At 44.9% G+C, this 27,605-nt stretch overlaps 1 protein-coding gene across 10 annotated transcripts in view; it reads left to right on the forward strand.

Annotated features, from left to right (window-relative positions):
• The first annotated feature begins 394 nt into the window (after positions 1-394).
• The window catches only part of GRHL2 (grainyhead like transcription factor 2), a 65,603-nt gene continuing 38,392 nt past the window's right edge, over positions 395-27,605 (forward strand). For 4 of the 10 annotated variants that reach the window (XM_004939981.5, XM_040696371.2, XM_046937962.1 and 1 more), the window contains exons 1-7: positions 395-704; positions 11,077-11,266; positions 14,245-14,312; positions 15,810-16,194; positions 19,234-19,286; positions 22,748-22,901; positions 25,615-25,726. In XM_004939981.5, coding sequence (XP_004940038.1) covers positions 685-704; positions 11,077-11,266; positions 14,245-14,312; positions 15,810-16,194; positions 19,234-19,286; positions 22,748-22,901; positions 25,615-25,726 — 982 coding nt within the window. In that variant the 5' untranslated portion in view covers positions 395-684. Of the gene's footprint in view, positions 705-1,200; positions 1,917-11,076; positions 11,267-14,244; positions 15,428-15,809; positions 16,195-19,233; positions 19,287-22,747; positions 22,902-25,614; positions 25,727-27,605 lie in introns of those variants that run through there. The other 6 variants (XM_427063.8, XM_004939980.5, XM_004939979.5 and 3 more) reach the window with 3 other exon arrangements.

Consider the following 27,605-nt stretch of genomic DNA (forward strand, 5'->3'; position numbering starts at 1 on the left):
GAACCAACCCCAAACCCCGTGTCCCACGAGGAGCCCGGCCGCCAACTGCTCCCCGAAGGCCGCAGCCCCCGCGGGGCCGTCCGTCGGCAGCCACCGAGCGGCCGCCACCTGCCCGCGTCCCGCCGCCCCGTCACGCCCGGCCGCCCGCGAGGCCTCCCCTCGGCCTCGGCCGTGCCGCCTGCCGGGGGGCCGCCACCTGAGCGCCAGCGCGGCGCCGGCCCCCCCCTCGCTCTCTCCCTTCGCTCGGCGGCGGCCCCGCGGTGCCTCCCGACGCGGCGCGGCGCGTTACCTGGAGCTCGGCGGCGCCGTACCTGCGCGCCTCTTCCAATGGCAGCGCACCTGCCGCCCGCCCCGCCCAATCAGCGCGCGGCTCGGCCCTCTGCCCCGCTCCTTTAGTGAAAGAATCCGACGCCGCTCGGAAAGTTACCTGCGCGCGCCCGGCCCGGCCGCTCTCCGCGCCGCTCCCCACATGCGAGGGGGAGGGGGCTGGGGCCGTACCTGCGCGGCGCTGCGCTGCCCCGGCGGCGGAGCGGGGCCAGGGGGGCACGGCAAGCAGAATTACCTGTAGCTCTGGTTCTGCCGCGCCGGGCGTTCGCGCGCACCTTCACCTGCACAGACCTGAAAGTCCAGTTCCACCGGGGAGACCGAGCGCCGGGAAAGGGGAGCGAGTTCATTGGAGCAAACATGTCACAAGAGACGGACAAGTAAGTGCGCCCGGCGCGGCCCGACCGGTTGGATGTGTTCCGCCGGGCCGAGCAACGCGCGGCGCCCGCCGCTCCGCAGCGTGCGGATCCGGTTTGGTTTGTTTCGTTTCTGCCTTACTTTGGTCTTTTTTTGGGGTTGGGGAGGGGGGGCGTCTTCTCCCCCCCCCCCTCCCCTCACCTCGAGGATCCCCACGCAAGGCTGCGGGCGCCGAGGGCACGGCCGTGTGCTGCCGCCACGCACGGAGCACGAGGCGCCGCCGGCCCCGCGCCCTGCCCTGCTGTGCCCGCGGCCCTCGGCGCTCACGAGAGCTGCCGGCCCGGCCTCGTGCCCGGCGGCCCCGCACGCGGCCCCGCGCTTTGTTCTTTCCCCGCTCCCCCGCCGCCCGGCGTAAGGCCGCTGCGAGGGGACGCCCCGAGGCCCAGGCGCAGGAATGCGGCGCGGGCCATCTTGGTTGGGTGCGGGCGTCGGGCGGGTAACGGGGCGGAAGATGGAGGCGGGAGGTAACGGGCGGAAGATGGAGGCCGGGACGGCCGCTCGGTGCCGCCGGTCCGGTCCGGGCGGTGCGAGGCGCTCCCGCTGCCTGCCCGAAGGGCCTTTGTGGCAGAGGAGGTGGAGAGGAGGGGCCTGCGGCGATGTGACCTGAGGAAGGGCGCGGGGCGGCCGTCTGTGGGGAGAGAGGGGTTACTGGTAGAGGGCAGCAGCGGGGCCGGCTGCTGGGCCACGGGAGCGAGGTGAAGTCGGCCGTGGCCTCCTCAAACGGTGGCTGCTGACGTGAAGCGAAGGCCGATGGCGGCAGGAACTGGGAACAGAGGTTGGAGCTTTGTGAGTGGCAGCGGGGACGGACGCCTGCGGAGGCCCCGGTGAGGGCCGCAGTGATTGAAGTGCGAGGAGGGGAACGAGGACGGAGCTCCGAGGGCTGCTGCGGGGCAGGGAGGATCCGGGTTCACCGAGAGCTGTGGGGCACGGACACACATCCCTATGGGTGCATCCAGGAGCGGTGGGAAGCTGCAGCAAAGCCTAACTCACGCATAAGACTACGGGAATGAGGGCAGAAGTGCTTTTCCTCTGGGTCTCGAATGCTGCCAGTCCCAGAGCTGCCCTTCATTGCACAGCATGGTGTAGATGTCAGCCACACATGGGAGCGTCAGTCCCCGTGTTCCACTCCCCCGATGGTGTCGGCATCCCCAGACAGCAGCACTGCCCTCGTGCAGGTGGGCCCACGCTCTGCCTCCAGCTGGTTGGAGAGCTTGAGAAAACTTATCGGTGAGGGTTTGGAAAGGAAATCAAAAGTAAAGAAATCCCCTGAGCTCTTTGTATACAAGTGTAATGTGAGAAGACAAATAGATTCATTTTCAGAAAGATGACGGAGTGGAACGAGGGATTAGATTAAACTGGGATGTTGCATGGGTAGTTGTGTTTTCTATTTTTAATATATCCTATTAAAACCTAATCCAGGGAATACAATGTTGTGCTCCTCCACATGGCCCGTTCTTTATGTAAAACCTTCCCTACAGACGAGGCTGGATAGGGAAGTCCATTATTTAAAGGTCAGTTGATTTGTCAGTGTTGGTGGGCATGTTTTTGTGCGGTCTGTGCTAGTAAAGCAATGCTGCAGGCAAGTGGTTGGCGAGGGACACAGAAGACATGGGAGGGCCATTGGCAGTGCTGCCTGTATCATCCTCTTTAAGTGAGGGAGGTGGTGGTGGGGTGGGAATGCTAAAGAGCAGCTCACTGGATTCTAATGCTAACTGAGGGGGCTTGGAAGGTGAGATTATCCCTAAGATACTGTGCATATCTCCAATCTTTCCCTTTAGCTGTGCTGCTTAAGCTGGGTCTGGCCAGCTTTCTTCCCTAAACTCCTATCAGTCAGAGGAGATAAGACATGGTTTCACATGCATTTCTCAGAGGTAGTACTGACTTAAGCAGGCTGTGACCACTTGCTGCTGCCTCCCTTTGCGCCCCCCCTCAGCCATGTCAGTAGAGATGTTTGTGCAGTGGCAGAGCTGGCTAAGGGAGTGCTGGGCCAGAGTAGCTTGGCCTGCCATTGGCAGTTATTTTTGTCTTCTTTTTGATCAGCTTCTTGTTGGTCTGGCTACGTCATGCCATCTAGTGATGTTCTAGGGCAGCAGAGAGAGGGCAGGCAAATGACCGGTGCTAAAGACAGAGTTGCTTAAGCTAGAAGCTCTGCAGAAGGAAATTTGCCTCTGCCTTTCTGTGAGTGTTCTGGAGACCCATTTGGCTGCCTGTTACCACCCATTCCTCAGAGCTATTGCAAGGGGGCTTTGAGTTGGCAGGGGCAGGGAGCATCCTCTTGGCAAGGTGTCTGCATTCCTGGGTTCATGGCTGCATTTGCAAGCTGAAAGTTGTTCTTACTGTAGTGTACAGAAACCATTAATCCCCGCAGAACCTCGGATTAATGGCTCCAGAACACAGGTAGAGCTAATTTGGTAACCTCGGTACTTGTGAGACTTAACAGGGTGCTGAATTGCTGCTAGTCCTGTGAACGAGGAACAAGACAGTGGTCCCACCATAGCGCTATCCTGTCCGTTCCCAGTGTTGGGTGAGTGGCAAGTCCCTCAGCAGCTGGCACTGGTGCTGCATGAAGAGTGGGGTTGGGAGCAGGCCTGAGCGTGCTGACCCTGTGGCTTCAGCCTCAGCTGGTCAGGCTCCAGCACCTCCAGGATGCAGAGGAGTGACTGAGGACAGGGGGCAGGTGGGTTGGGGTGTGCTCAAACCAACCACGTGAAGGAGGGCTGGGGGCAGTGCAGGTCCACACCGAGCGTGTCCATGTGGGCACATAACTGGGGGAGGGTGATGCTGAATGTGGGAATAGGTTCAGACCTGCTCCCGTGTGTCATTGGAGACATGTTCCCATCCTGCCTGCTGCTTGGCAGCGTCTGTGGCTGAAGTCCATCTTGGACTCTTAACAGAGTAATTTTGTCCTGGTTTTGTGTTTCTTCCTGGATGTAGTTGCTGCCTTCATACTATTTAGCTTAAGCATCCAGTACTGTAACAGCAAAGGGCATTTATGGTTTTCTGTGTGATTCTGGGAATTATACTTAATTCTTTCTTTGAGAGCCAAACCTTTTCCCCATCAACTCATGAGGAATGGCAATTAGGTTGCAGACTGCTATTTTCTTTTTTTTTTTTTTCCCACTGCTGAGAGTCTGGATAGAGAATCTATTGAGATGAGTTTCCCAGTGTTAGTCATCAAGGTATTAATGGAGAAATGAGGATTTAGAGGTGTTAAAAGCTTGTACTTTTCAGATCTCAGACTTGTTCTCATAGATATTCCCCAGGAATTATCCTCTTTGCAGGGAAGGTGGAAAGTCAGCATGCAGAACTTGCAACCACAGCTTAGCTGAGCGGAGTAGGGGTGCACAATGGTTACTCAGTCCTGTAATGCCGGTGTCCCTCAGTGGTGAGACTGGCTGAGGGTCAGGGCAGGAGGGAGGAAGGGTTGCTCCCAGGTCACTTCCCTGGCTGCAGCGATATAACCTCTTCCTTGGGCAGGGATCAGTAGGGACGTCGTTCTTGGTTTGCGGGGACGTGTGAAGGGGAAATAATATTAACCCAGCTGACTTTTGTTGTCAGCATTTTTCACGAATATTAATCCAGTGCAGACCACGATGGTTCCCAGCAGTAGTTTTTTTTCTGTGACTACAGAGCAACCAATTAGGTTACCTTTTTTGCACGTGCACAAAAAAGCATTTTAAAATGCTGATTAGGAATTAATCACGGGATGAGTTTTCACTAGCTTTCTAATCAGTGATTGGGGCAGCAGTAGCTAATTGAAAGGAAAGGACCGAGTGGTTCAGATGGCCCAGTGTACAGGGGCGCTGTCCTGTTCTTTAATAGCACCAGCTTCATAAAGAAGAGAACTGTTCCTTATGAAATATTTAACCAATGAAACCCTATTAAGTGTATGTGAACTGAGGAGAAGTCAAACATTGCAACATACAGGTAAGCTGAGAATGTCTCCAACCTGAAGATTACACATCTGCATAGTTCTGTTCATTTTCCCAGTAGTTTGAGGTGATGGTGTGTTCCATATTTCTATCATTTGTTTGCTCTGCAAGGTCTACTTTTGAGTTTACTTTTTTTTCTTTTTTGGTATTGTGGGTAATCTCCTCTCCCAGGATTGCTCAGCTGTTGAATTTATTTTTCCTCCTGGGCATGTGGAAGATTTTGTATTCTGAAAACCCAGCGATCTGTGCTGTCAGTGCAGCCATTGCATTTCCATTAACTCTCATGGGAGTAATGAATGAGTCCGGGCTGCGGGGTCAGTGGGCAGGTTAAGCTGCGGCAGGTCAGGGAAGCTTTGCCGTGACCTGTTCTTACTTTTAAAGTCTACTGCTGTTTGTAGGCAGCCAGAACAGCCCTGTGTGCTGTGCATGCCTGAAGTATGCTTCTGAGCAAAACCAAGTGTGGCCCTATCCGAAGCTGCCAATAACTGCTACTTCTGCTCAGCAATGTGTTGTGAGCTCCAGAATTATTGTTTTTTAAGGAGATGTCTCAGTATTATTATCATTATTATTTTTACCTCTGCTTTGGCATGCTTAATATTTCTTTCAATGTTAATGAATCACCAATTTATTTTAATCTTTTTAATCACTTTTACGTGCTTAAGTTATTTTGGTTTTGAATAAAAACAAAACTTCTAGAAAGCATTTGATTGTTGAACTGGTCTTTTTTTTTTTTTTCCATTGGTTGTGCTTACAATTAATTTTACTTCCTCTCTGAGCCTTTTTTAAAGGAGGAATAATCCCTTTTAGTCATTTAATGTGCTTGATCTTGCTTAGGTTGGTCTTGCACTCAAAAAGAATGATGGCCCAGAAATTGCGAGGGTCCCAAACCTGCAGTCATTAGTAGGCAAAATTACTCTGCCTCTTTAATGGGAACTCTTTGGTATGGGCAGCTGCTTGGGCCAGATGTTGTGTCTTCTGGGCTGCAGATGGTCTCCTTGGTTTGGTTCTCCTTCACTCCCAATCATCTGTGTATTGATAATAACCCCCTTGGATTGGGTGCAGTGCATTTTGGAGACCTGTTCATGCTTCTGGGGAGGATGTGATTGCTGGCTGTGGAAGGTGAAATACCGAGAGACATGGGATGGGATTTTCCTGTTCATTAAACACTTACCTTCCTTTGTAGCTTAAACAACTGTCTAATTGAAGTGAAGATGTTGCTGACGTTTTAATTGTGACTTTGGCAATAAATCCTGAGGAGTCAACACTTCTTTAAAACAAAACTTGCAGCGAGACAACTGTGTATGTATTCTATTTAACCTATGTGTAGGCAGAGCAGTATGCAGAGGTTAGTAAATTTGGGCTCACCTCTTTAAGACAAATGCTTTCAAGCACTAGGAGGACTAGTTTCATTTACACATCTTTCTATAATGAGCACAGGTGGGAGTGCATGATCAGTGATCTAAAGTTTGTTAACTTACCCAGCTTGGGTATCTGTCCTTTAGATGATTTTTTAACATGGTCGCAGTAGTTAACTTTGTGCCCATGGATTTGTGCATGCACTGACTGTAATACATGATATGAACAGCTGCTCTGAATCTGCCTTATAGCAGCCTCGTAGCTGCCTGGGGAGTTGTGCAAGTGTAAGCTAAGCTTACAGAGGGCTTTAGGCCTATTGAAACACCAGTAAACGATCACACTCTGCCCTCCTTCATTATGTAAAAACTGAAGGAGGAGCGTGTTCCAACTGCTGGACCTGGCTGAAGTGGGTTCCCACACCTTTTGTCATAGCCAACAAAACATGGGTGCTTCTGGAGATCTCTGCCTCTTTGCACAGGAGGAAAGCTGAAGCAGGTAGGGTTTCCTCCCATAAAAGCCCCACTCACAGCATTCTTCAGCCTGGTCTCTGGTCTGGACAATTAAGGGATCAGGAACCCAGTGCGGTACGTGTCTGCCCACGGTGCAGAAGCAGTCTCTTTGGCTTGTGGCTCATAGACTTTGCATTTCCCCCAGGTTGGAGACAGTTGCCCTGTGCACTTTCTTATCGTCCAACAAAAAATGAATTTATGATAAGTATTATTGTGGCCTTGATGTGCTGGGCTGGGAGCCAGGACACAACAGTCTGTCTTACCTTTTCCAGTTACTTGACTGGCATTACAATTTGTGTACCTTATAACAGCTGCGTGGACCAAAGCTCATATGTGAGCTCCTGGAGCAACAGCTTGAAGCGTACCTGGTGCTCTTATCTCACAGGTGTCAGAACAGGCAGACCTCAAGACAGGATTCCTCTTGGTCTCCTACTGCCATGCGTATGTTACTTGGTGTGCTCCCATTTAGCATCTTGCAAGCATGAATGGGGGAAGCCCTCATATCTTACCTGGGGGAATAAACGAGTCTGTAGGGATACCTAATAGAGCACTTTGATTCTTACTTTTGGTTTTTATTTAGTTTGTTCTTGGAACAAACACAGTATCCAAACAAGCAGTCAGACCCCAGGAAATGCCAAAGGTGTGTCTGTTTCCTGGGTGAATTTCCAGGATAAGACAGAAGTTGGGGGCATCTAGAGGAGTCTTTGTTCCCCACAAGTACTGTCTGGAACAACGTGTGATGCTGAGCATGTGGTAGGGGAGAATGGGATGGTTGTGCAGCTCCTACAGGCACATTGCATCTGGGTCCATCCATGCACTTGGGTTCACGGTGGCTCTCAGCCACCCTTGGCATCTGTGTACATTGAATTTAGGAAAAAGGAGACTGAGGATGCATGAACTTTGCAAATCCAGTAGAAAGCCTGTGTCTATCAGAAAGGGGAAGGAGACTGGCAGGTAGGAAATCTTGTATTTTGATAAAAAAGCAAGCTGCTCACCAAGCTGCCTTTTTTACCACTTTTCCTGAGTGTATTATTGAATGTTTATGGTTCCATCTTAAGTTAATTTATGAATTGCATCGAGTTGTGTGAGATTTCATCTGTAGTAGGATTTTGTAGCCCCAAGTGCTGGCTGTTGAAAGTTGCTCATCTCCAATCAGAATGACTTGAAAGGCCAAGGCCTTCATGTGCTGCTATCAGGGTGGTTGGGTTCTATACAGTGTTCCTCTCCAACCTGTGCTGCAGGACTCCGGTACTGCAATGAGACAAAGTGAGCACGAGTTTGGATGTCTCTATTTATATGCTACACTTGCAGAATCCAGTTTTATAACCCTGATGCAAACTAGAACATCGCTACTAAACAGTTTGGAGAGAAGGATTTTGCAAATTAAAGGTTGTGTGAAGTTTAGTCTCCACATAAACACTGAAGTGTCCGGGCAGTTTGGCCCCTCAGCTGCCCATGTCTTGGGAGATGCCTCCATCCTTACACATCTATACGTTTAGATACATAGCCGCCTACTGCTGTTCAGCAAAAGACAAGAAGAGCACTCGGCATTCACTAGGAGCTCATGGGATAGCTGGAAAGGAAGCTCGTGACTTTCACCTACAGGGTCTTTTCCCTCACTAAGTTGCATCTCTGCAGTAATGTGGTGCAGTGTCAGTACACAGGTGTGCTGCTGGCTCTGGCTGGTTAGCGCGTGTCCTGGCAGCGGGCAGGCCTGGATGCAGGGGGGGCATGGCTGGAGTATTTGCTGCTCTTGCTGTCCTTTCTAGCCAATTGAAGGGGGTGTTAAAGTATGGCTTTGTTGGTTAGGGGGAGGCTGGTCTCCTTGGAGCTGTGCCTCTGCCACATCTGACTGACCTGGTCCTGGAGGTTCGGGAGCTGTGGGGCAGCGGAGGGGACACGTGCACACGCAGCAGCCTCGGGTCTCCAGGCAGACATTCCCTATGTCCAAACGACCTTAATTAATAGAGAAGTTTTCTTAAAGCGAGCTCGGTTGTTTTGGCTGAGTGCTTTGTGTACAATCTTTGAAATGATTGACTATGTTAAATCATGATAATTAGGTCTGACCATTAACCTCCCACAAAGCTGATTACAGCTGGAGGCAGGTGGGGGGGGGGAGGGGGAAAGAGGAAGTTTTCTATTTTTCTTAGTGCTTTTGTTTCAGTCTGTTTGCAGAGTAAACACAACGAGTGTATGGCTTGATGAGCTGCAGACCATCTCTCTAGTCAGAAGAGGAGGTTACCGAGTTTTTAAATGTGAAAACCTGGGGTTTAGGGAAAATGTGCTCTGAGAGGCCTTGGGCCTGTGCATGTGTGGCTTTGTGGTGCCTGCCTGCTGACGTACAGGCTGCTTTCTCTGGAGCTCCTGTACCTTCACTTCCCAACGCAGTCACCCGTGACACCTGTGCGGGACAGCACTATGCTGATTGCTGTAGGATTGGCTTTGCTGAGCTGGGGCAGCGCGGAGCAGCTCCTCCCCTCCAGCATTTCTGTGCCTGAGCTCAGTGTGGCTGTTAGAAGGTGCTTCCAAAGGGTATCTGCTGTCTGCCCGCAGCGCTCGTAAAGCAGTTATGACTGTTGTGTGGGTAATAGAGCACGGGGCAACCAAAGGCAGCGCTGACAGTGAGCTGCAGGCGCTCCGGGTGAGCGGGACGTTGGGTGCTGTGCAGTGCCGGTGCTGCAACTGAAGGGGAGCTTTGTTGAGGAAAGGAGAATCCTTGCATGGAAAATGAGCAGCGAGCCAGAGAGAATTGGCTATTCCAGAGCAGGGACGGGCCTTCAGCCACCCCTGGCACGAACAATGGGGCCGCTGCAAATCTGATTTGAGCCGCTAACAATAACGCATTGAAAAGGAAAGCAGACCTCGCAGGTCTCTCTGTCTTTCCCTGGGTCCCTACTTTGTACTTTAGCTTTTGTTTGCTCTAGCAAACCCACAGCAACACAGATCTGTGTGTGAGTACAGGGAGGGTGAAAATCCTTAGAACAGACAGCAAAAGGTCAGGCGGAATGGAAGGCCCTCGGGAAAGAGGGGGAGCTTCCAAAACTCCAGGTATTTCAGTTGAAGGGAGAATATAATCTGAACTGTAATCACTGCATGTGTTTTGTGCAGCTATGACATACTCTCTTCCCCCAGAATTCATAAAAATCTGCTCCACGCATCACGTAGATTCTTTTGTTTCTCATTAAATAAAGAAGCCTGTAGCCAGTGCTCCTGCACCATGGAGATAGTGATCTCAGCCACCCCCTCCTCTACCCCACAGGCCAGGGGTCACGCTCTGCTTCACCTGGAGCCCCTGGCTGTTCCCGTGGCTGAGGTCAGGCGGTGGGCTGTTAGTCCTGGGGCTCCCTGCAAACAGGAGCTGCTGCACAGCCTTCCCGTGGCACTGTGCAGCCACCATGGTGCGGCCTGCAGAGCTGGCACTGTGGTAGCTACAGGAGAGCAAAAAGGGAAAACTGGATACTGAATGGTTCCTATGTAGAAGATAGCAAGAAATGGCTTATTAACAGCTACAGTGTATTCAATTATTTCTTTGCTGCTTTGGGATTTGTATGGGATAATGTGTTAGAAGTTTCATTCAATGGGATCTGTGTAACTCGAGCCGTACATGCGGGCAATGCTGTTGTATGTGCAGCAAGCACCCTCTTCTTTCAGCTATTGCTCCACCTGTCTGTTGCTCTGCTATCTTGTGTAATAGGAATGCTGCTTTTTTTTTTTCCTTATCCATGAGATTATTGAACATTTTTACAAAAGCAGATACAATTATCTTCATTTATGTTTCTGTTGCACTGGAGATTCCAGCTACATGTGCAGCAGAATAACCTTTCCCATTAGACTTGCTGTTACTGGTCAGTTTGTACTACTTTCCGGATGGAGGAAACTGCTTTACTGCTAATCCCACTTACTAATGGTCTTGTATATATTTACAATGGATCTGTAACTACATCTGATGAGTGATAAAGTGGGAACTGAGCTCAAATATGTTGACTCATTGTGTTCCATCCACTAGACCCTTTGTTCATACTTTTGTTATTGAAAACCTGTCTGAAATTATTGATGAATTGCATTCCACGAGCAGAAAATAGCTCAGTTATAGGGTGTACCCTGTTAATAAATACTGAACCAGGCCCAGTTTAGATGAAAACCAGACTAGCATTACATACATTTTACTTTTTTGCCATTCCTGTCTTATTGTAATGGATTTTAGTTAATTTCATCTTTCCCAATCAAGTGTACAGTTAACAAAAACATTGGTGCAAAATTGTTCTTGTACTGTAACTTCCTTTTTTTTTTTCCACAACTAGTTTTGAAATATCTCAATAACTCTAGCTGTAAAAATACATTTGCATTATTATCAGAGGTTAAGTTCTTAAGATACCAAATACTGTTAAATATTTGTGTCGCCAAGTTTGTTACAGAGGCACTTGCTTGATATAACATGCCACTTTCATTTAGCTATGTGATGTTCTTTAACATGCCTTGTGAATTACGAATAAAGTAATCCCTCCTGGATCACCATTTTATTCTTCCTGTCTATGCAGTAACAAGCGACTTGTGGCCTTAGTGCCAAATGACACTTCATTCAACACCAGACGAGCCTACACCAGCGAAGATGAAGCCTGGAAGTCGTATTTGGAGAATCCCCTAACAGCAGCTACCAAGGCCATGATGAGCATAAATGGTGATGAGGACAGTGCTGCTGCCCTTGGCCTATTATATGACTATTATAAAGTAGGTAACTCCATCGGTATTCCTCCCTGCTGCACTGGCAGGGGCCCACTCTTATGAGGCATCAAAAGAGCCAGTTTTCAAAGGCAGAACTCGCTACTCCTTGTTTTATCTCTGATACTAGCATCAAGTGTCCTTCCCACTTTAGGAAGCCTCCCTGAGGCTGTTGTGATGTATTTAGTTCAGGAGAGAAAAAACAAAATCAGAATTCTCATATCAAGTGTGCAGGCATCATTTCTTCTACAGTACTGCATTCTTCCTCTTACCTTGGAAGAGCCTTCGATGAATAGGCCCCCTTTATTTGGTGCTCCTATACTTGGAATACTAGCTTAAAAAGTGGAAAAAAAGGAGACCTTGTCCATCTGTAGGCTTGCCTGCTTTTTTGCTTCGTTCCACAGATGTTTTAATTTGTTCTTTGGCTGGAGTATCTCTCATCTGTCAGTTTCCCACGTTATTTTTATTTGTACAATGATTGCAGTAGGCTGTGTACAAACATACAGTGAGGTCTAGCCCTTGCACTTGAAGTTTGCGGTCTAAATAGAAAGGTGGAGAACAGAAATGGAGCTGGACACAGAGCTGACTCAATGTACAGGGTAGGCATTTACATCTAATTTCAGTCTGTTATCTGATTTTAAGCCAAGGGGTTTATCTTCCACTTTGATGCCACCTTTCTTTTTCATATATTTCATAATTTAAGACTACGCCAAAGGATTCTGCTGGAGGAGAGCCCTACAGGGTACTTCTCTCTGTAATGCAGAAATGTCACTCTGAAAACCAGGCTGACCTCTTTATGCTCTGGAAACAAAATTCATGATGCCTACTGAACACTAAAATCTGAAATTGGGCTCTTCACTTAAACTACCTTCATATTCCTCAAGCCACTGATTTCTTACGCGAACAGCTGACCTTCTTTGAAAGCCAGCACAATAATGCCAGCTCCGCTCTTAATTTATGAAGAGGTGGCAGCAATGGAAATTGAAAATGAAAAACTTCTGCTGTTAGTATTTATTAGCATAAATGCTTTCAGAGAGTGGGTTTCTTGGTCTCTGCTACACTTGTTAGATGTGTGTTCAGGAGGATTTACGGGCAAGATGCCATATGCCAACATCAGTATTAAACACTGTTTTATTTCATTACTGATTATATTTTGAGAGATGTTCCATTCTTTTGTGTGTTGCAATGAGTAGAAAAGAGTTTTTCGCAGTGAGAATGAGGAACGGTCCTGTTCTCTGCTTGGCAGAATTACCAGAGTCTGTGAAGTTAATGTGGACTCATGCAATTCAGGATGTGTATGACCATCTGGAGTACTGGCTTCTGTCCTAGCTATGCCCTTCTATCTAGCAGTTCATTACTCTGTTGGATTTTTTTTTTGTATAAAAACAGAGAACAGCTCTTTCCCTTCCCAAAACAATGTTTCGGTAAATATGTTTGTCCCTGGTTCCAGATAGTTGCAAGAGCCCCAGGGAGCTCAGATGGAATAAGCTGTGTTAATCTCAAAGCCATTTCCAGCATTCAGGAATCGCCACTTCTGTCTTAAAGTGAGAGGAAAGGATTGCTCTTGATGATGCTCTCAAACAGGAAGTTAAAACCTAACTTCAAGCTCTGTGCTGCACTGTGGAATCATAGAGGAGGACTTCCCATTCACAAGGCTCTCGAATTGCCCTTATTTATCAACTGGTTCATTTATTCTGACATGCTGGTAATAGTGTGTTTTTGAAGCACTTTTCCTAGTCAATAGGAATTATTAGAATATACCTCTCTTTTTTTCTTTTTTTTTTTTTCTTTGTTTTACCTTCTCCTTCTTCTACCGATATTTATCTGAACACTGACCCCCCTTTGGGGATAAATATGTGATAAATACGTGAATAGGAATCAACAAGTGTGAGCTGTGGCTTGGATCCCACTTCTAAAAGTGGTTTGTTAACCAGAAGGACACTGGATATGGAGAGAGGATGTCCCTAAGAGGAAGAAAGGCTCTGGCTGGCACTTCTAGACTCTACTGTGATCTTGCAGATATAGTTGATGTTAGCCTTAGGTACTGTAGTGCACTGTAATATTGCTTTTTTCCCTCTAAATTCAAGTGTTTTCTTGATCTTTTAACGAAGTATTTTAAGATAACAGGCATGACTTTAGCCCATCTTTAGGTCTATTCTTGCTCTTTAATCGTGAATTAGCTGCTGTGATGACATGGGTGTACCATCTCTTGGAAAAAAATAGATGAGAAGTGTTAGTTCCAAAATTGCTGGTTCAGCAAAGAAAAACACAGCCATGGCAGCAACTTTGCCCTTGGTGATTTCATTTCTATGCTGACTTCAGAAAACCAGTATGTGGGAATCTGTAAGACATTTAGTGTCCATCTGGGTCTATCTGATGGCCATATTTGACTTAATTCTCATGGCCGCCATTGCACTCAGCAAAGCAGAAGTCAGTGTTCTCTGATGACATGCCAGCATGCCCTGACCTCTACTCATGCTAGTGAGGAGAAGGATTTGTACACTTCTCTTGGTACAAGTTCTGCATCCTTCCGACTGCTCTGTAACAGGTGGACCTCACAGCTGGCTCTTGTGGTTTAATTGAAAACCCTGCTTCCTCTGAGCTAAAATGTTCTCCGCACAGCGCTCATCAAAGCATCCCCTCTTCATTCTCATCATTTGTTAAGCAGCGAAGAGCACGTGGGTCTGTGTGTTTGGGAATGTAAGCTTAGATTTTGACATTGCTTTAATCTAGTTCGATATTTCAGAGACAGACATGTAGGAAAGAGCTTTGCTCCAGGTTTATGTACTCAAGAACTAGAAAAAAGCCCCTCAATCTACTTTTTTTCTCTTTGGAAATTATCTTGTTCACAATAAGTCTCCCAAAGAAAAACAGCTCCTTGCATCTGTTTATTAAACAACGCTGATGCATTTTGGTCTTTCTAATTGTTACAGTAGAGCTAACTGACAGTTGCATTTACCTGACCCCATGCCTGATGTTGTTCTCAGGTTCCCAGAGATAAAAGGCTGTTGTCTGTTAACAAAGTGAATGATAATCAAGAAGACCAAGATAAAAGGTACAGTATTATTCAAAATCGTACACCCGGATGCTAACAGTGTTGATCAGTTGTGAACTGAAGGAGCAGTGATAGCCTAAAGGTCTATAGTTTTCTTCCAAAAGATACAAGAATGAAAAGTATCTGGGGAAGCAAACTTTACTCCTTATTACTTTTAATTTATTAAAAAATAGAGCAGGATTATTACATACGCAATTTGGAAAGTAGCAGAAAGTTTCATGACTTGTGTTTTGTTCTTTCACTGCTGCTGAGATTAGTAAAGTCAGATTACATTGACAGTTGGCTATTGACCGCTTTTCCTTCAATTTTCTTAGGGCAGAAACTGAGTAGCTTGGCTTCAGTAACCCGATGTGTATAGTTTTATTTGACATAACTGAGTGTCTACCCATAATCAAATAAAGTAACTATTAAAATCATTCCCTAAGAAGTTCTTGTCATTATTCTCAGATTTCAGCCCTCCTCAGCAGGCTAAAAGTTGTAGAGTCAGAGGAGCCTGGTTCCTGTTTTTATTTAGATCTGTGCACGAGGGAGAGTGTATATTTAAGGAGAAATAACTAACGTTTTGCTATGCAAAATTTCTCAGTGTAGCTAATTTAGGACAACCCTATGCATCTGTACTAGCATGTATTAGGTGAAACTTTAAAATAGGTAGTACTATAAATCCACTGTTTCGGAACAGAATGTGAAAGTTTTTTGAGGAACAGTTTTACTTCTACTAATCTCAGAGAAACTCCAGATTGCAACACTGGCCTCAAGTGAAAAGCCTGAAGGGAGAGGAACCCTAATGTCAGAGCACATTTCCTGGGTTGAAGACAAAGCAGAATGTTAGACTTACTGAAAGGTTTATAGGTTAACAATTTTATGTCAGTGCAACTCCTGTGAACAATCTGTTTGTCTTCAACAGTGACCACAGGCAGAGACGTGGGAATGCTGCTGGAGGTTACCTTGCAGCCACGATCTCGTTACTGATCTACTCTGATACAATAGGATTCCTGTGCTTGTTCTTTCAGAAGAGCATTGGTATCCGAGTCACACAAGCAGTAGTGTCTGGAAAGAGCATACAGCATGTGGATTTTGCTGTTCCTATTTGCTGCTTCACATGCAAATTATCTACTGTTAGTAGTCCATACCTCATGTTACTCTTTATGCCTTTATGTTCCTAAGGGTTGTTGCACTGGTAGTTGACTTTCTATCCAAATTATAAGTCAAGGCAAGCGTAATCCCAGATAGGCAGAATTTATCATAACAAGTCCTACCAATTATAGGTCAAATCCAGTGTATCGTCTTTCCTAAGCTGTTGAAGAGTTCGGGACCTCTCCGCCTGCTTCACCATGTCGTGTGCCTAGGATTTGTTAATGTACTACTTGTTATGGCATTGGCTTATCAGAGTTGAAAGCGCACAGATCTCCTTCCCTGCCATCTAAGGTCATTAAGCTATTTAAGGAGGAGATTTACTTTATCAGGACAGTTCATAATGTTTTTGTTTTTCTCTCACAGAAATTGCCTCAGTTCCACAGAAGCTCAGAGTAATTTGAGTGGGGGAGAGAACCGTGTGCAAGTCTTGAAGACAGTGCCTGTTAACCTTTCCTTGAACCAAGACCCATTGGAGTCATCCAAGAGGGACTACAACACAAATGTGTCTGGCAGCTCCACGCCAATTACGGGGACTGCAGTGACTGTGATAAAAGCAGAAGAGTTCACCCCTGTTTTTATGACCCCACAAGCACACTATACAAGAGGAGAAAATGAGGAGCACCGAGGGGTTATCTTTGAACCGTATGAAGTGTCCAGCATTGCTCCCCACACCAATTATCTCAAAGATGACCAGCGCAGTACTCCTGACAGTACGTACAGTGACACCTTCAAGGACGGAGGAACAGAAGTAAGTTTTGGATCTCAAATTAGCATCTAAGAACTCAATAAAAAGCTGTAAACAAGATATGGGATTTGAGCTTGTAAACAAGATAAGGAGACTTGAGCTGTCCACAAAGGCCATTAAAAGAATAGTAATGTTAGTTTCAACAAACTCAACTCTCCTCTTTGTCGTGTTCATGTCTGTTTGTGCTGATTGTAGCACGTGTGCTACAAAATCATGAGGTGTTTCAGAAACAGTTTTTGAGTTGTTTACTGGAAACTTGAAGAGTAACAGATACTGATCTTTCCTCTTGGAGGGTGTTGTAGCAAGTAGAGGATAGATAGCATTCCCAAAGATGATCAGCTGTCCATTAACTAGATCTGCCTTCAGACCTTTTCCTACCTGTAAGAAACAGCACCCATTTTGTAATTGGGAAATTCTTGATGTTCTTCTGGCAGTGCAAATGAGCAGGGTCCATCTGCTGCTAAATAAACCTAATTTATTCAAAAGCTGTCCATTACACTCAGCTCTGCTCTGCAACGTGAGTAAGGAGGTGAAACTAGTGGGATTAGGGGAATGGAGGGATTAAAAGGCAGGGAAAGACTCAGATATTTGTATATATAGGGGAATGATGAGGAGAGAGAAGGAGCTGCCTGGTCACTATTTTACACAGTTTTAATGACACAGAGTAATTACAAAACTAGCCTTAGAGTATAGTAAGCACCCCCTGGCTGCTTTTGCAGGCAGCAGAATAGTCCAAACAAGTCAGAACTGCAGAAAGGTAGAAATGGTTTAAGGCTGACTGTCCTTGTGTGAATAATTAGATGTATTAGGTGGTAAAAACTCTCCTCAGGTTTTCTCCTCCTCCTCTATGAAATGGTACAAGAAACAAATGAAAATATGAAACAAAATATGAAAATGTTATAATTTGCTTTTGCTGAATGTTGGAGAAATTTGTTATGTGTTTGTGTACATGTCTGTTAGAGAAGTAAATGGTCTCCACACAAGCATCGTGGATGAGGACATCTGGAGGTGACATCCATTTTAAGATGCAGAAACCCATTTACGTCAACTCAATGAATAATTAATGAGAGAATTTAGATTGCCAATGAAAAATCAGTAAAATCAAACCTGGGATTAGAAACAAAGCTCTGCATTATCAAATTGCATTATTTCAGCTATTTTTCTTTGTTACTGGTTAATCACTTTTTATGGAAGTCTGGTGATAACGCACACGTGGCTTTCCAGGGGAGCTGCAGCCCAGCAATTCCATGATGCTGTTTTGTTAGGGGAGCCGTGCTGGAAGTTACCCAAAAGGCAGTCCATGCTGTGCACTGTGCTATCAAGCATACACAGTGGTGGTGGGCAGAAAGGGAACTTGCCTCTTGCCTTGCATCCCAAACTCTGTGTTACGGTGTCAGTAAAATTTTGTTTAATGTTTTTTAAAGTTATTGGTTATTTACACAGTGTCTTAAAGCAGTACGATGCTTGTCATGTAGGCTTTCTCTGCAGCCTGTGGAGGAGGAGGCAGCTCACACCTGATTGCCTGAAACGGGTGGAATGAATTCCAATGTGGCACCCACGCCTCCATCTTAACTTCACCTCTTACAGGGGGACTGAGCTTTAGCTAGGTCTCCCCTGTAGCTGCTTTAAATTTAACTGCTAATACGGGATAATTTTCATTGTAATTATCCCATCACAGTTTAGATTTCTTGTAGCAGTGCATGTGGATCCTTGACTTCTGATTTTGAGGAAATACTCCTGACTGACACATAATAACTTTGCACTTCACTTCTATCATACTGGATATTTGTTGTGATGCTTCTGGAAACGAAATAATTTTTTATTGCTGAGCAGTGATCACTAAAGAAGACCTGGAAATTAAATGTAATGATCCATCAGTGACTGAGAATCACTGAAAATGTGTTACTACTCACATAGTAGAGTATAAATGGGCTCATATGTTCAGGAAGGCAGAGTATAAATCCTTGCTTAGTCTGCACAAAAAAAACTTCATTTTTGAGAATTCTATCTCTTGAGGTAATCTTTGTTTTGACAGATGTTTTCGTTTTGTAATGAGTGACTGAAGGTTTTACTTCATCTAGTAAAGCATGCATTTCGCTCAAAGGAAATATTGTATTGAAGGTAAAATACTTTCACAGAACCACAGAATGGCTGAGGCTGGCAGGGTCCTCTGTGCCCCTCTGGCCCACCTCTGCTCCAGCAGGGACACCCAGAGCAGGGGGCCCAGGCCCATGGCCAGGCAGCTTCTGAACATCATCTCCAAGGAGGAGACCCCACAGCCTCTGGGCAACCTGTGCCGATGCTCTGGCACTGCACAGCATGGCAGTGCTGCCTGGTGCTCAGAGGGAGCCCATGTGCTCCAGTTGGTGCCCATTACATCCTGTCTGGGCACCGCTGAACAGAGCCCGACTCTGTCTTCATTGCCATCCTCCCTTCAGATATTTATGGACACTGATGAGATCCCTCTGACCATCCTTTCATCCAGGCTGAGTAGTCTCAGTTCTCTCCACCTCTACGCACAGGAGAGGTGCTCCAGGCCCTTGATCAAAGCCTTGGCCTGCATCGCCACACCTATCCAAAATAGCATACAGCAATCTAAATTTGTATCAACATTTCGTTGTAAACCTTAAGGACAGCTGGCCACACATAATTTTAAATGAAGCAAAACAAGACAAAAGACACCGTGAAGTCTTTAGGAAAACTGATTTCTCCTGAAAGTCTGCTTATCTTTGAGATGGGGTCTGTTTTTACAGGTTTGTGTTGGAATGGATTAACGTGCAAGCAAGGACTACAGCAAGGCAGATGATGTTTTTCAGTTGCATTCCTGTTGGTTATAAAAAAAACTCTAAAAGCTTGGTATAAACGAATCAGTTTATCAGTTCTGGTGTAAAGACCATTTAGACTTCAAGTTTTAGGGATTTCAATTTTAAATGGCTAATTTTTTTTTTCTAGAGGGTTCTCAAGTAAACACAGCTTTGCTTTTGTTGCTATTTTCTGTTTGTTTGTATCAAACTATACCTAATTATTATTTTTGTTTTTCAGAAGTATCGCAGTGTGTCCGTGGGGGCTGAAGAATACATTTATGAACAAACAAGGTATGGCATCAGCTTTGAAATAGGTTGGCAGGCATCACATAAGGGTTTTCAAGGAAGTGCTTCCTTGTCCACTTCCCACCCTCCTTTTTGTCACCCTGGGGCACTTGCAGACCTTTCTTGACACTGACCAGCATTCCCTTCTCTGCATGTTAGTTTTCAAATCTGACCTGTGTATGTCATCACCTGTTATCTTACCCTTGGTTTGGGTTGAAACTTCTCTCGAGCCCCTGAAGTTACGTGAGATTAAATCTGTTCAGAAGAATCCTCCAGGTAAAGGGGCACGGCTTTGACAGCTGAGTCGTGGAATGGATTCAGGATGGCAGGCTGCACAGCTCTGATGTGTGAGGTGGCAGAACTAACTCTACTGACCTTTTGAAATTTCTGTCTTTGGTTTTTTTCCTTCCAGTTTTCTTAGTTACTCCTTGTAGGTTTTCTGGGAAACCCTCTGTCTTTTTATAATGCTTGTTATCATATTTTAAGTTTACTTATGAAATCAGTAAAGCACTTATTTCAAGCCATGTAAAAAATGAAGAGTTTTTATCAGTTTTGGAAAAAAAAATTAAAAACTGAAGTTTGAAAGGAGCACTGACCTCTCTGCTAAGAACAGAAAAAACGTGTGTGCAGGAAGGGCAGACACTGCACAGTCACTTAACTATGAGAGATTGTTATCAATAACATTTATAAGCCAATGCTTAATTTTAATCTCATGAATAGTTCTGTTTATATCTGAGAGATTATACATGTTTTAAAAAACAGGAACATGCCTACATTATTTTTTTTTTCCTGGAGTAGGCACATGACTGCTTCTGTAGCAGAGGTTTCTCAGAGCCTGACCTTTTTTTCTGAGCAATATTAAAACAATCATTAACTTCGGTGAGCTTGGAACTGAATTGTTGTGTGGGCAGTACATATGAAGCAGATCTGTAGCAAGGAGTGCTGACTTACACTGAGTGTTTATAAAATCAAATCCCAAAGCATTGGCCTTGCTCACAGTTCTTGGGCGTTTAGTCTTTTCTGCTATGGCCCAGGTCCACTTTGTAATGTGACCTCCAAATACACAGTAAGGAAAGAAAAGACTTCTTTCCTAGGAGTTCCATGGAAGTCGTAGGTGCTCAGACATTAAAGCTTCAGATTGAAAAAAGTGATGAATATGAAAGTAATTGAATACCTGATACAAGAGTCCTTAACTACATGGGCTTTAGTTAAAACCCATGGTGAGATTTAGAATAGCATTTTAACCATTTGAGTGGCTGAAGTAAGCTTTAAGCTTTTGGTGTTAAAGAGCGTTTGGATGTTGCATTGAGGGACATGGTTTAGCGAGAACCACTGGTGAAGGGCGAATGGTTGGACTGGATGATCCTGTGGGTCTTTTCCAACCTTAGCGATTCTATGATTCTATGATTTAAGTGTAATAGCAGTCCTCCTGCTCTGGTTTGCCAGCTGGGAGCAAGAAGAAATTTCCCAAGTAGTACCACAGAGAGACTGCACAACTGGCCAGGGACAACCTGTCTGGGGTTTACGTTTTGTAAAGTCTTTCTGAATCAAGTACACAGAATGCCAGAAAACAGAAGACCAGAGCATGATGGGTTGTAGACACCTCAGTTGTGGCACTGTGTGTCTGCCTCTGGTTCATACCAAGCCCTCCTGGCACACATCCTGCTTAGCACTTCTTGTCTGCTGGGAGGTCTGGAGGGACTTTTCCCAGAGCACTCGAGCAGTTCAGTGCACACTGTGCAATCTGCTTGCTTTTGTGTGGCATTAAATCAGAGGCAGTACCCCACAAATAATGGGCAGGTAGTCTGTAGGATGAAATCATAGAAACACAGAATTGTTAAGGTCAGAAGACACCACTGATACCATCTTGTCCAACCATCAACTCCTCACCACCATGCCCACTAAACCATGTCCCTCGGAGTCACATCTCCATATTTTTTGAACACCTTCAGGGACGGTGACTCCACCACTTCCCTGGGTAAGCTGTGCCAATGCCTCACCACTCTTTTTAAGAAGCCATTTTTCATAGTATCCAACTCAAGCCTCCCCTGGCACAACTTAGGGCCATTACCTCTCATCTGAAGGCCTCTCATAATGCTAGGACAGGAGGAGAGCTGGCCCTGTGGGCCCTCTCGCTTTTAAGCAACTAGAAAAAAAGACTGGATTTCCATTTATCAGCTAGATTAGTCAGAAGCTCTTAGAAATTACCTTCACTCTAGGTTGATACTAAACCGCCTTAAATCTTTTCCTTTGGATGGAAAGACAGTGGAACAGGGCACTTTTAGTTCCACCCTCTCTTAGGGGGAACTGAAAATGTACTATTATTCATGTATTTTAGTGATTTTTTTTTTTTTTTTCCCGTGGAATAATTAAAACTGTTTTGTCTTTCCCTCATTTCTCTATTGCTATGTCAGTGTTATGGTGAGCAAAGAATTTCTTTAACTGGAAAGTGAAAGTTGCACTTCTCTTAGACCAACGTGTTTGCTCTTCTAATTCTACTCAGCACTGCTTAAATGCTGTGCTGAATTAGAACCTTTGTGAAAATGCTTCCTCTGTGTCCTCAGTTTGTGGGAATATACTGCAAGTGACTCCTTGCATTAAGGTTCCTGTGGTGGCCAAATGCAGTTTGAAGAGATTTATTCTGCAAGGTTAACATTATTTTCCTTTTAAGAAAATGTGAGGAGCTGCAGGCATAGTTTTTATTGGATTATTGCTCAAGACTGTTGTTGGAGGAGGCAGCTGGGAGAGGCTCTGTGAGGTTTGTGTTCAGCTAATAGTTGATGGTCATTAACAGTCCACTGTTAATGGAGCTTTAAACTTTTTGTGCTTTGAGATTTGCTCCTAAAAGTGAAAAGTACTAAAACTGGGTGTTTTCTTCTGAGTCATTTTTAGAAGAAGACTTGTAAAAGCTTAATTGCATATTTTCTTTAAATAAATGAACCTCCTGTCCCTCCTCTTTGTATTGCTTTTCTGCCTAGTGCTTGAAAATAGCGGTTGGACTTTCTGTTCTTCATGTGCATCTTTCACAGCAAGTGTTGTTCTGTTCTTACTGAATTCCTGTTTCTGTGGCACTACTAAGTGTACATGTCTGTGGAGGTAGGTGATTTCCTGATTGATACTGTAAATTAGGCTTCATTCCCTCTTGGCATTTGACACTTACTGTGGGATACATAACCTTGTTCTTTATGATGGCTCTTGGTTCTTTCCAGAGAAAGTAAAGGTGAGATCTTTGATCCAAGACACTTACAGTCCAGACAGTTTTATGCTCAACTGACAGACCTGATGAACTCGAAAGAAGAAATTTGCATTTTTCAATACTTGTGTGATATTTTCCTGGCATTTTATTTGTTTCCTAAGCCCTATGCCATGTGTATGTACTGTATGAAATATGTAATGTGTGGGGACAAAGAGAAAAGGAGAAAGTGATATAGATTTTGTTGTTGTTTCTTTCCCTGTCTTTTCAACAGCACTTTTCAGTATACACTAGAAGCTACCAAATCTCTTCGTCAGAAGCAAGGGGAGGGGCCTATGACCTATCTAAACAAAGGACAGTTCTACGCCATTACGCTGAGTGAGACGGGTGACAACAAATGTTTCCGGCATCCGATCAGCAAAGTCAGGGTATAGTCCAACTTCTTTCCTAGATGGGAATGGAGCTCTTCATATAAATGTAGCTGTGGTTGGTTGGTTTTTAGTCTTTTCTGTGGGAGAGGACAGAAGAAGTGTACTCTTATGCCTAATTTAAAGGTGGGAGAGTGACATTGCTGGTGGTCTCAAGTATTGGAGTTAATTGATGAGTTAGGAGCTAATCTATTTTATATATATATATCTGCCTTAGTTTATGATTTTGGCAGAATGATTATTGCACAGATATTGCTGTTGACATTGGTGAACTTATCATTGCCCTGATTAAAAAGAAAAATCAGAGAACTGCCACATTTGCTATGTAAGTCCATCTTTACTTGTGTACTTCAGCAGGTGTTCTCCAGCGTATTTCGGATAGAACATGAGGAACTGAAGCCATCCTTTGTGACACCAATTTTTAAATAGTTACACTGTTTAAGCGTGAGCTTTCACTTGCTGTTCACCTAGAAATATGCCAAAATGGATGATTTGCATCTCAGATTCTGAAAGCAAAACTGAAGCCGGGTGTTCCGCAGCATCTGCTTAGTGAGCAAGCCTCCTCATTTCCCTGGTGATGTTTTTGAGTAAGCAAATCCTAACCCAGTAACCTTGAAATGAGCAATGAGCCTCAGAGTTGATGCCTTGCAAATTTCACCCTGAAGCTGGAAGGGCTGCATATGTATGAGGCTGCAAAAGTGTTTCCATCCAAATAAATGTTTCTTAAAAATGTTGTGACTTTAGTCACAGGAACCAATGAAAATCAACACAAGCGGTGAAGCAGACAACAACCTATATCATAGAATCATTTGAGTTAGAAGGGACCTTTAAAGGTCATTTTGTCCAACTCCCTTGTAATAAACAGGGACATCTGCAGTTAGACCAGGTTGCTCAGTGCCTGATCCAGCCTGACCTTGAATGTCTCCAGGGATGAGACATCCACCATATCTCTGGGCAACCTGTTCCATATGCTTCTGTCATACATGAAGTTTAGTGACATGCTTCCTAACAAGAGGCAATGATTTGTAAACCTGAATAATAGTTAATTTTTGGCCTGGTTTCCTAAGGGCATGAGCTTGATGATGGTTTCACTGTTGACTGAAGCTGGTATGAGACTTCCCTACTACTGAAAAGTCTCTGCCTCTGACATCCACCCTTTGTGGTGCCAGCTCTGCCATTTCTACAGCTGAAAAAGGAGTTGGGAATCTCACTGATCTGGCTGTAAGCCAATCCTTGTAAGTCTGATTCACTACATATACACATGTGTTTTGAAGCAGCAGAAGAGATGGAATTTGTAAAGTAGACATGAGACCATTTCTTCTAGCAGATACGTGGTTTAAAGAAGATAATGAAATCACACACAAATTCCACAACCCTGTTGTGTTTACCAGGCACCCACTCAAACAACTGATTAATTTATTTCCAGTTTCATTCAAACCTGAGAGAAGGTCAAGATGTTGCAATGTATTAAGCCTCTGCAAGTTCAATGTATATGGTTCCTAGAAGAAAAAAAAAATAGTGCTCCTGTTGAAAAGCTACAGTCTTACAGTCTGAGCTGCCAGTTGTGGTTAGTGTATGAGCTGGCAAACTAGCACATAGCTACTGGCCAGCCAGTATGCATACACAAACTCAAGACTCATCCATGTCACATGATGCTTTTTACCCATTTAGTAGTTAGACGCAGAAGCTGTGTAATGGTGGCAATTAGCTTTTGTAGGTCACAGAGCACATGAAGAGTTACAGTGGTGAACGTGCACAGGGACTTAGGTCATGAATCAGTTGTGATCCAGTTCCTTACTTACGAAACAGTTGATAGTTATTTTTATGAGCTTGGTGACTCAGGGTTAAAGGAAGAATGGGAACAAAAGAAGATGTGTAAAAGTGATTTTGTTGTTTTGTTCTCCGTTATTTCTTTTCTTTGCAGGTTACTTAGCATGGGCATTCTTTCAGTGTTTTGTATTTTTCATTTTCCTTGACTACAGTGGGGCTTTTTAAAAAAGCCTCTGTTACTCATGTGCAGTTTTGTCTAACGTTTCAATCTGTTTCCCTTGAATCGTACAGTTTAAACAAAGGGAATCCAGAACTTGAGCTGAAAAGCTCAGTGCAATCCAGTAAATATTCACACTGAGTTTGTCATTACATACATGTATGCAAGAATCTTGCTCCTAAGAAGGACATTTGGACATGTTGAAGTTGTATATTCATGGAAGAAGATGAAGAAAAGCATCAACACTGTCACCAGTCATGCTCAAATACTTACATTTTGTGGGATAAAATTTGCTTGGGGTTTTGGTTGCAGGAACTTACCAACTACCTTTTTTTGTCAGGATATAATTATGTTACCCACAGAAAACTTCTCCTTTTAACTCCCAGGAGCACAAAGATACCAAATGAGACTTCTCTTTGAAGTTTTTGTTCCTTCATTGCGTTGTCAGCAGTATCCCATGCACAACTAAACTGCCCTTTGAAAATGTCCTACCTTTACACCCAGTAAGCCTGAGCTCCGTAAAAACACAACCACTATTTTAAAACTATGTTTCTTTAGCTGTGAAATTTTACATGCAATTGCAGTATTGGACTGCAGTAAAAACCAGCAATCTTTTACAGTCCAAGCGCTGTGGAAGGGCAGTGACTGAGTCATCATTAGAACTGTTGTGTTCCTGACTATTAATTACATATTAACTAATGCACCCTCTGCTGTTGATTTTCTTAGAGCGTGGTCATGGTTGTTTTTAGTGAGGATAAAAACAGAGACGAGCAGCTGAAGTACTGGAAATACTGGCATTCCCGGCAGCACACAGCAAAGCAGAGGGTCCTTGACATCGGTAAGTATGAGAGGATGTTTTGGAGAAGACTGCAGAGTGGAATTCTCTGGTGCCTTTCACAGGGATGTGGTGGAGTACGTTGGCAATGGTGTGTGTTACACCCTAACTTTTAGCAATGACTTGTCCCTGCTAGGAAAGACTGTAAGGTCTATGAAGCAGGAAGGAGACCTTGAAGATGAACAGTCCTCAGCAGTCGTGGAGTAAAGCTTCTACTTGCAAATGTATTTAACAGTGTTCCCTCTTTTGCTGAGAAGTTGTTGTCTGTGCCTTCTCAGGAGTGACTGGAGCATTTCCTTTTGCTTCTTGATGACTGGTCCATTCTTCAATCCAGTACCAACCCACATAACAGTTAAGTTAGCTAATCTGATAGAGAGGCTTCCAGGAAGATGTAAATGTTTCAGGGCTGTGTTGCTGCAGGGGCCTCACTGTTGTGTAAGTGGAACCTGAGACTTAAGATGCCATCATTATGGTGACTGCCAAAAAGCACCCAGGGAGAGATGCTGAGCTCTGGTGTGCTATCCTGAGAGACCTGTTTACTGTTCATCCTGTCTAATTTGCAAGCCCATTTTGATCAGTATACCTGCTGCACAGGAGCCTAAAGTTGAAATCTGTGGGAGTGACTAGACATCAAGCACTTCTCCCCTCCCACGTACAGTTTACACTCGCAGCCATCTGCAGCTGATCCCTGTCAAAGGAGATGGTGAGACCAAAGCAGACAAAGTCTATCTTGTTTTCACTGCCTGAGGGAACAAAACCATTGAATGGCAGGAATGAGAGGGAGTGGGGGGGGGGGGAGGGTGGGGAGGAACAGAGAGAAAACATTGGGGAGCATATGGTGGGATTTCATGTGGAACCAAACACCTCCAGCACTGGGAATTGGTCCCAGAATGGTCCTACTCCTACAGTGCCTTTTGACTTTTGAATGCTGCACCCTTCACTGAAGTTGGCAATAATCAGATGTGTTTGGTCAAAGCCATTGGTCTTCTATTCCAGCGTCTCCTCACTGCCTCTTGTCTTATTATCGTGGTTCTGACTGAACAGTTTCCCCACCTTCTGTTTTTCTCCTGTGGGGGTATTTAAGGTAGTGAAACCTCCACCCCAGCCCAAATGACTCCTGTTATGACACGTGGTAAAAGAGCCAATATGTCATGTCACAGCTGTTTCTGAAGGCTGCCTTTGTGCTAGTCCCTACAAGCTTTCAGTGCTAACACATACCTTTGAAGGGATGTGCCAGAGGGCTCCTTCCATTGCTGTGCCAACATCTTCTGGCACTGCCACATCAGTGTTTCATCTGTGGTGTGCAGCACACATCAGTCCCCATGCCCAGCAACTCAGCTTATGGTATATATTCAGTAAAACAGTGCTCTGAGCTGTGTGTTTACCTCTGTTAAAGCAAATGTCTTTTATGTTGCCATTAATTTGAGATGAAATAGATCTGTGCTGACTTTTGAGGCACTGTGGTATGTTTCCTTCATTTGGACTGCAAATATGAGCAAAGTGTGGTGGAGTAGGAGTTCCTGATACAGCACTCTCCATCAGACTTGAGAACTGTAAGAGCACAGTTTGTCCATTTCAGCACTTTCAGGCTTGAATGCTGCTCAGGTACTGCTATCTTGAGAACATCTGAAATCCAGCTTTAACTTAACCACGTATGCTGTTTTTTAAGCACATTTCATTTCATTTAGGACTTGTATTGTGGATGTTGTTAGGATATGATGCCCCCAGATGTTTATATCTCCCATATAAGCATCAGGCTGCATTTAGTAAAATCTTCCATTTTTCTTATGGGTTGATCTAAATTGACTTTGCTCTGAGGAATGCGTTTGATACCGCTAACCTCCAGTGTCCCTCCTAGCCTAAATTGTTGTGTCATTCTATG

Source organism: Gallus gallus, chromosome 2 (genome assembly GCF_016699485.2).
Source record: "Gallus gallus isolate bGalGal1 chromosome 2, bGalGal1.mat.broiler.GRCg7b, whole genome shotgun sequence".
Lineage (NCBI taxonomy): Eukaryota > Metazoa > Chordata > Aves > Galliformes > Phasianidae > Gallus > Gallus gallus.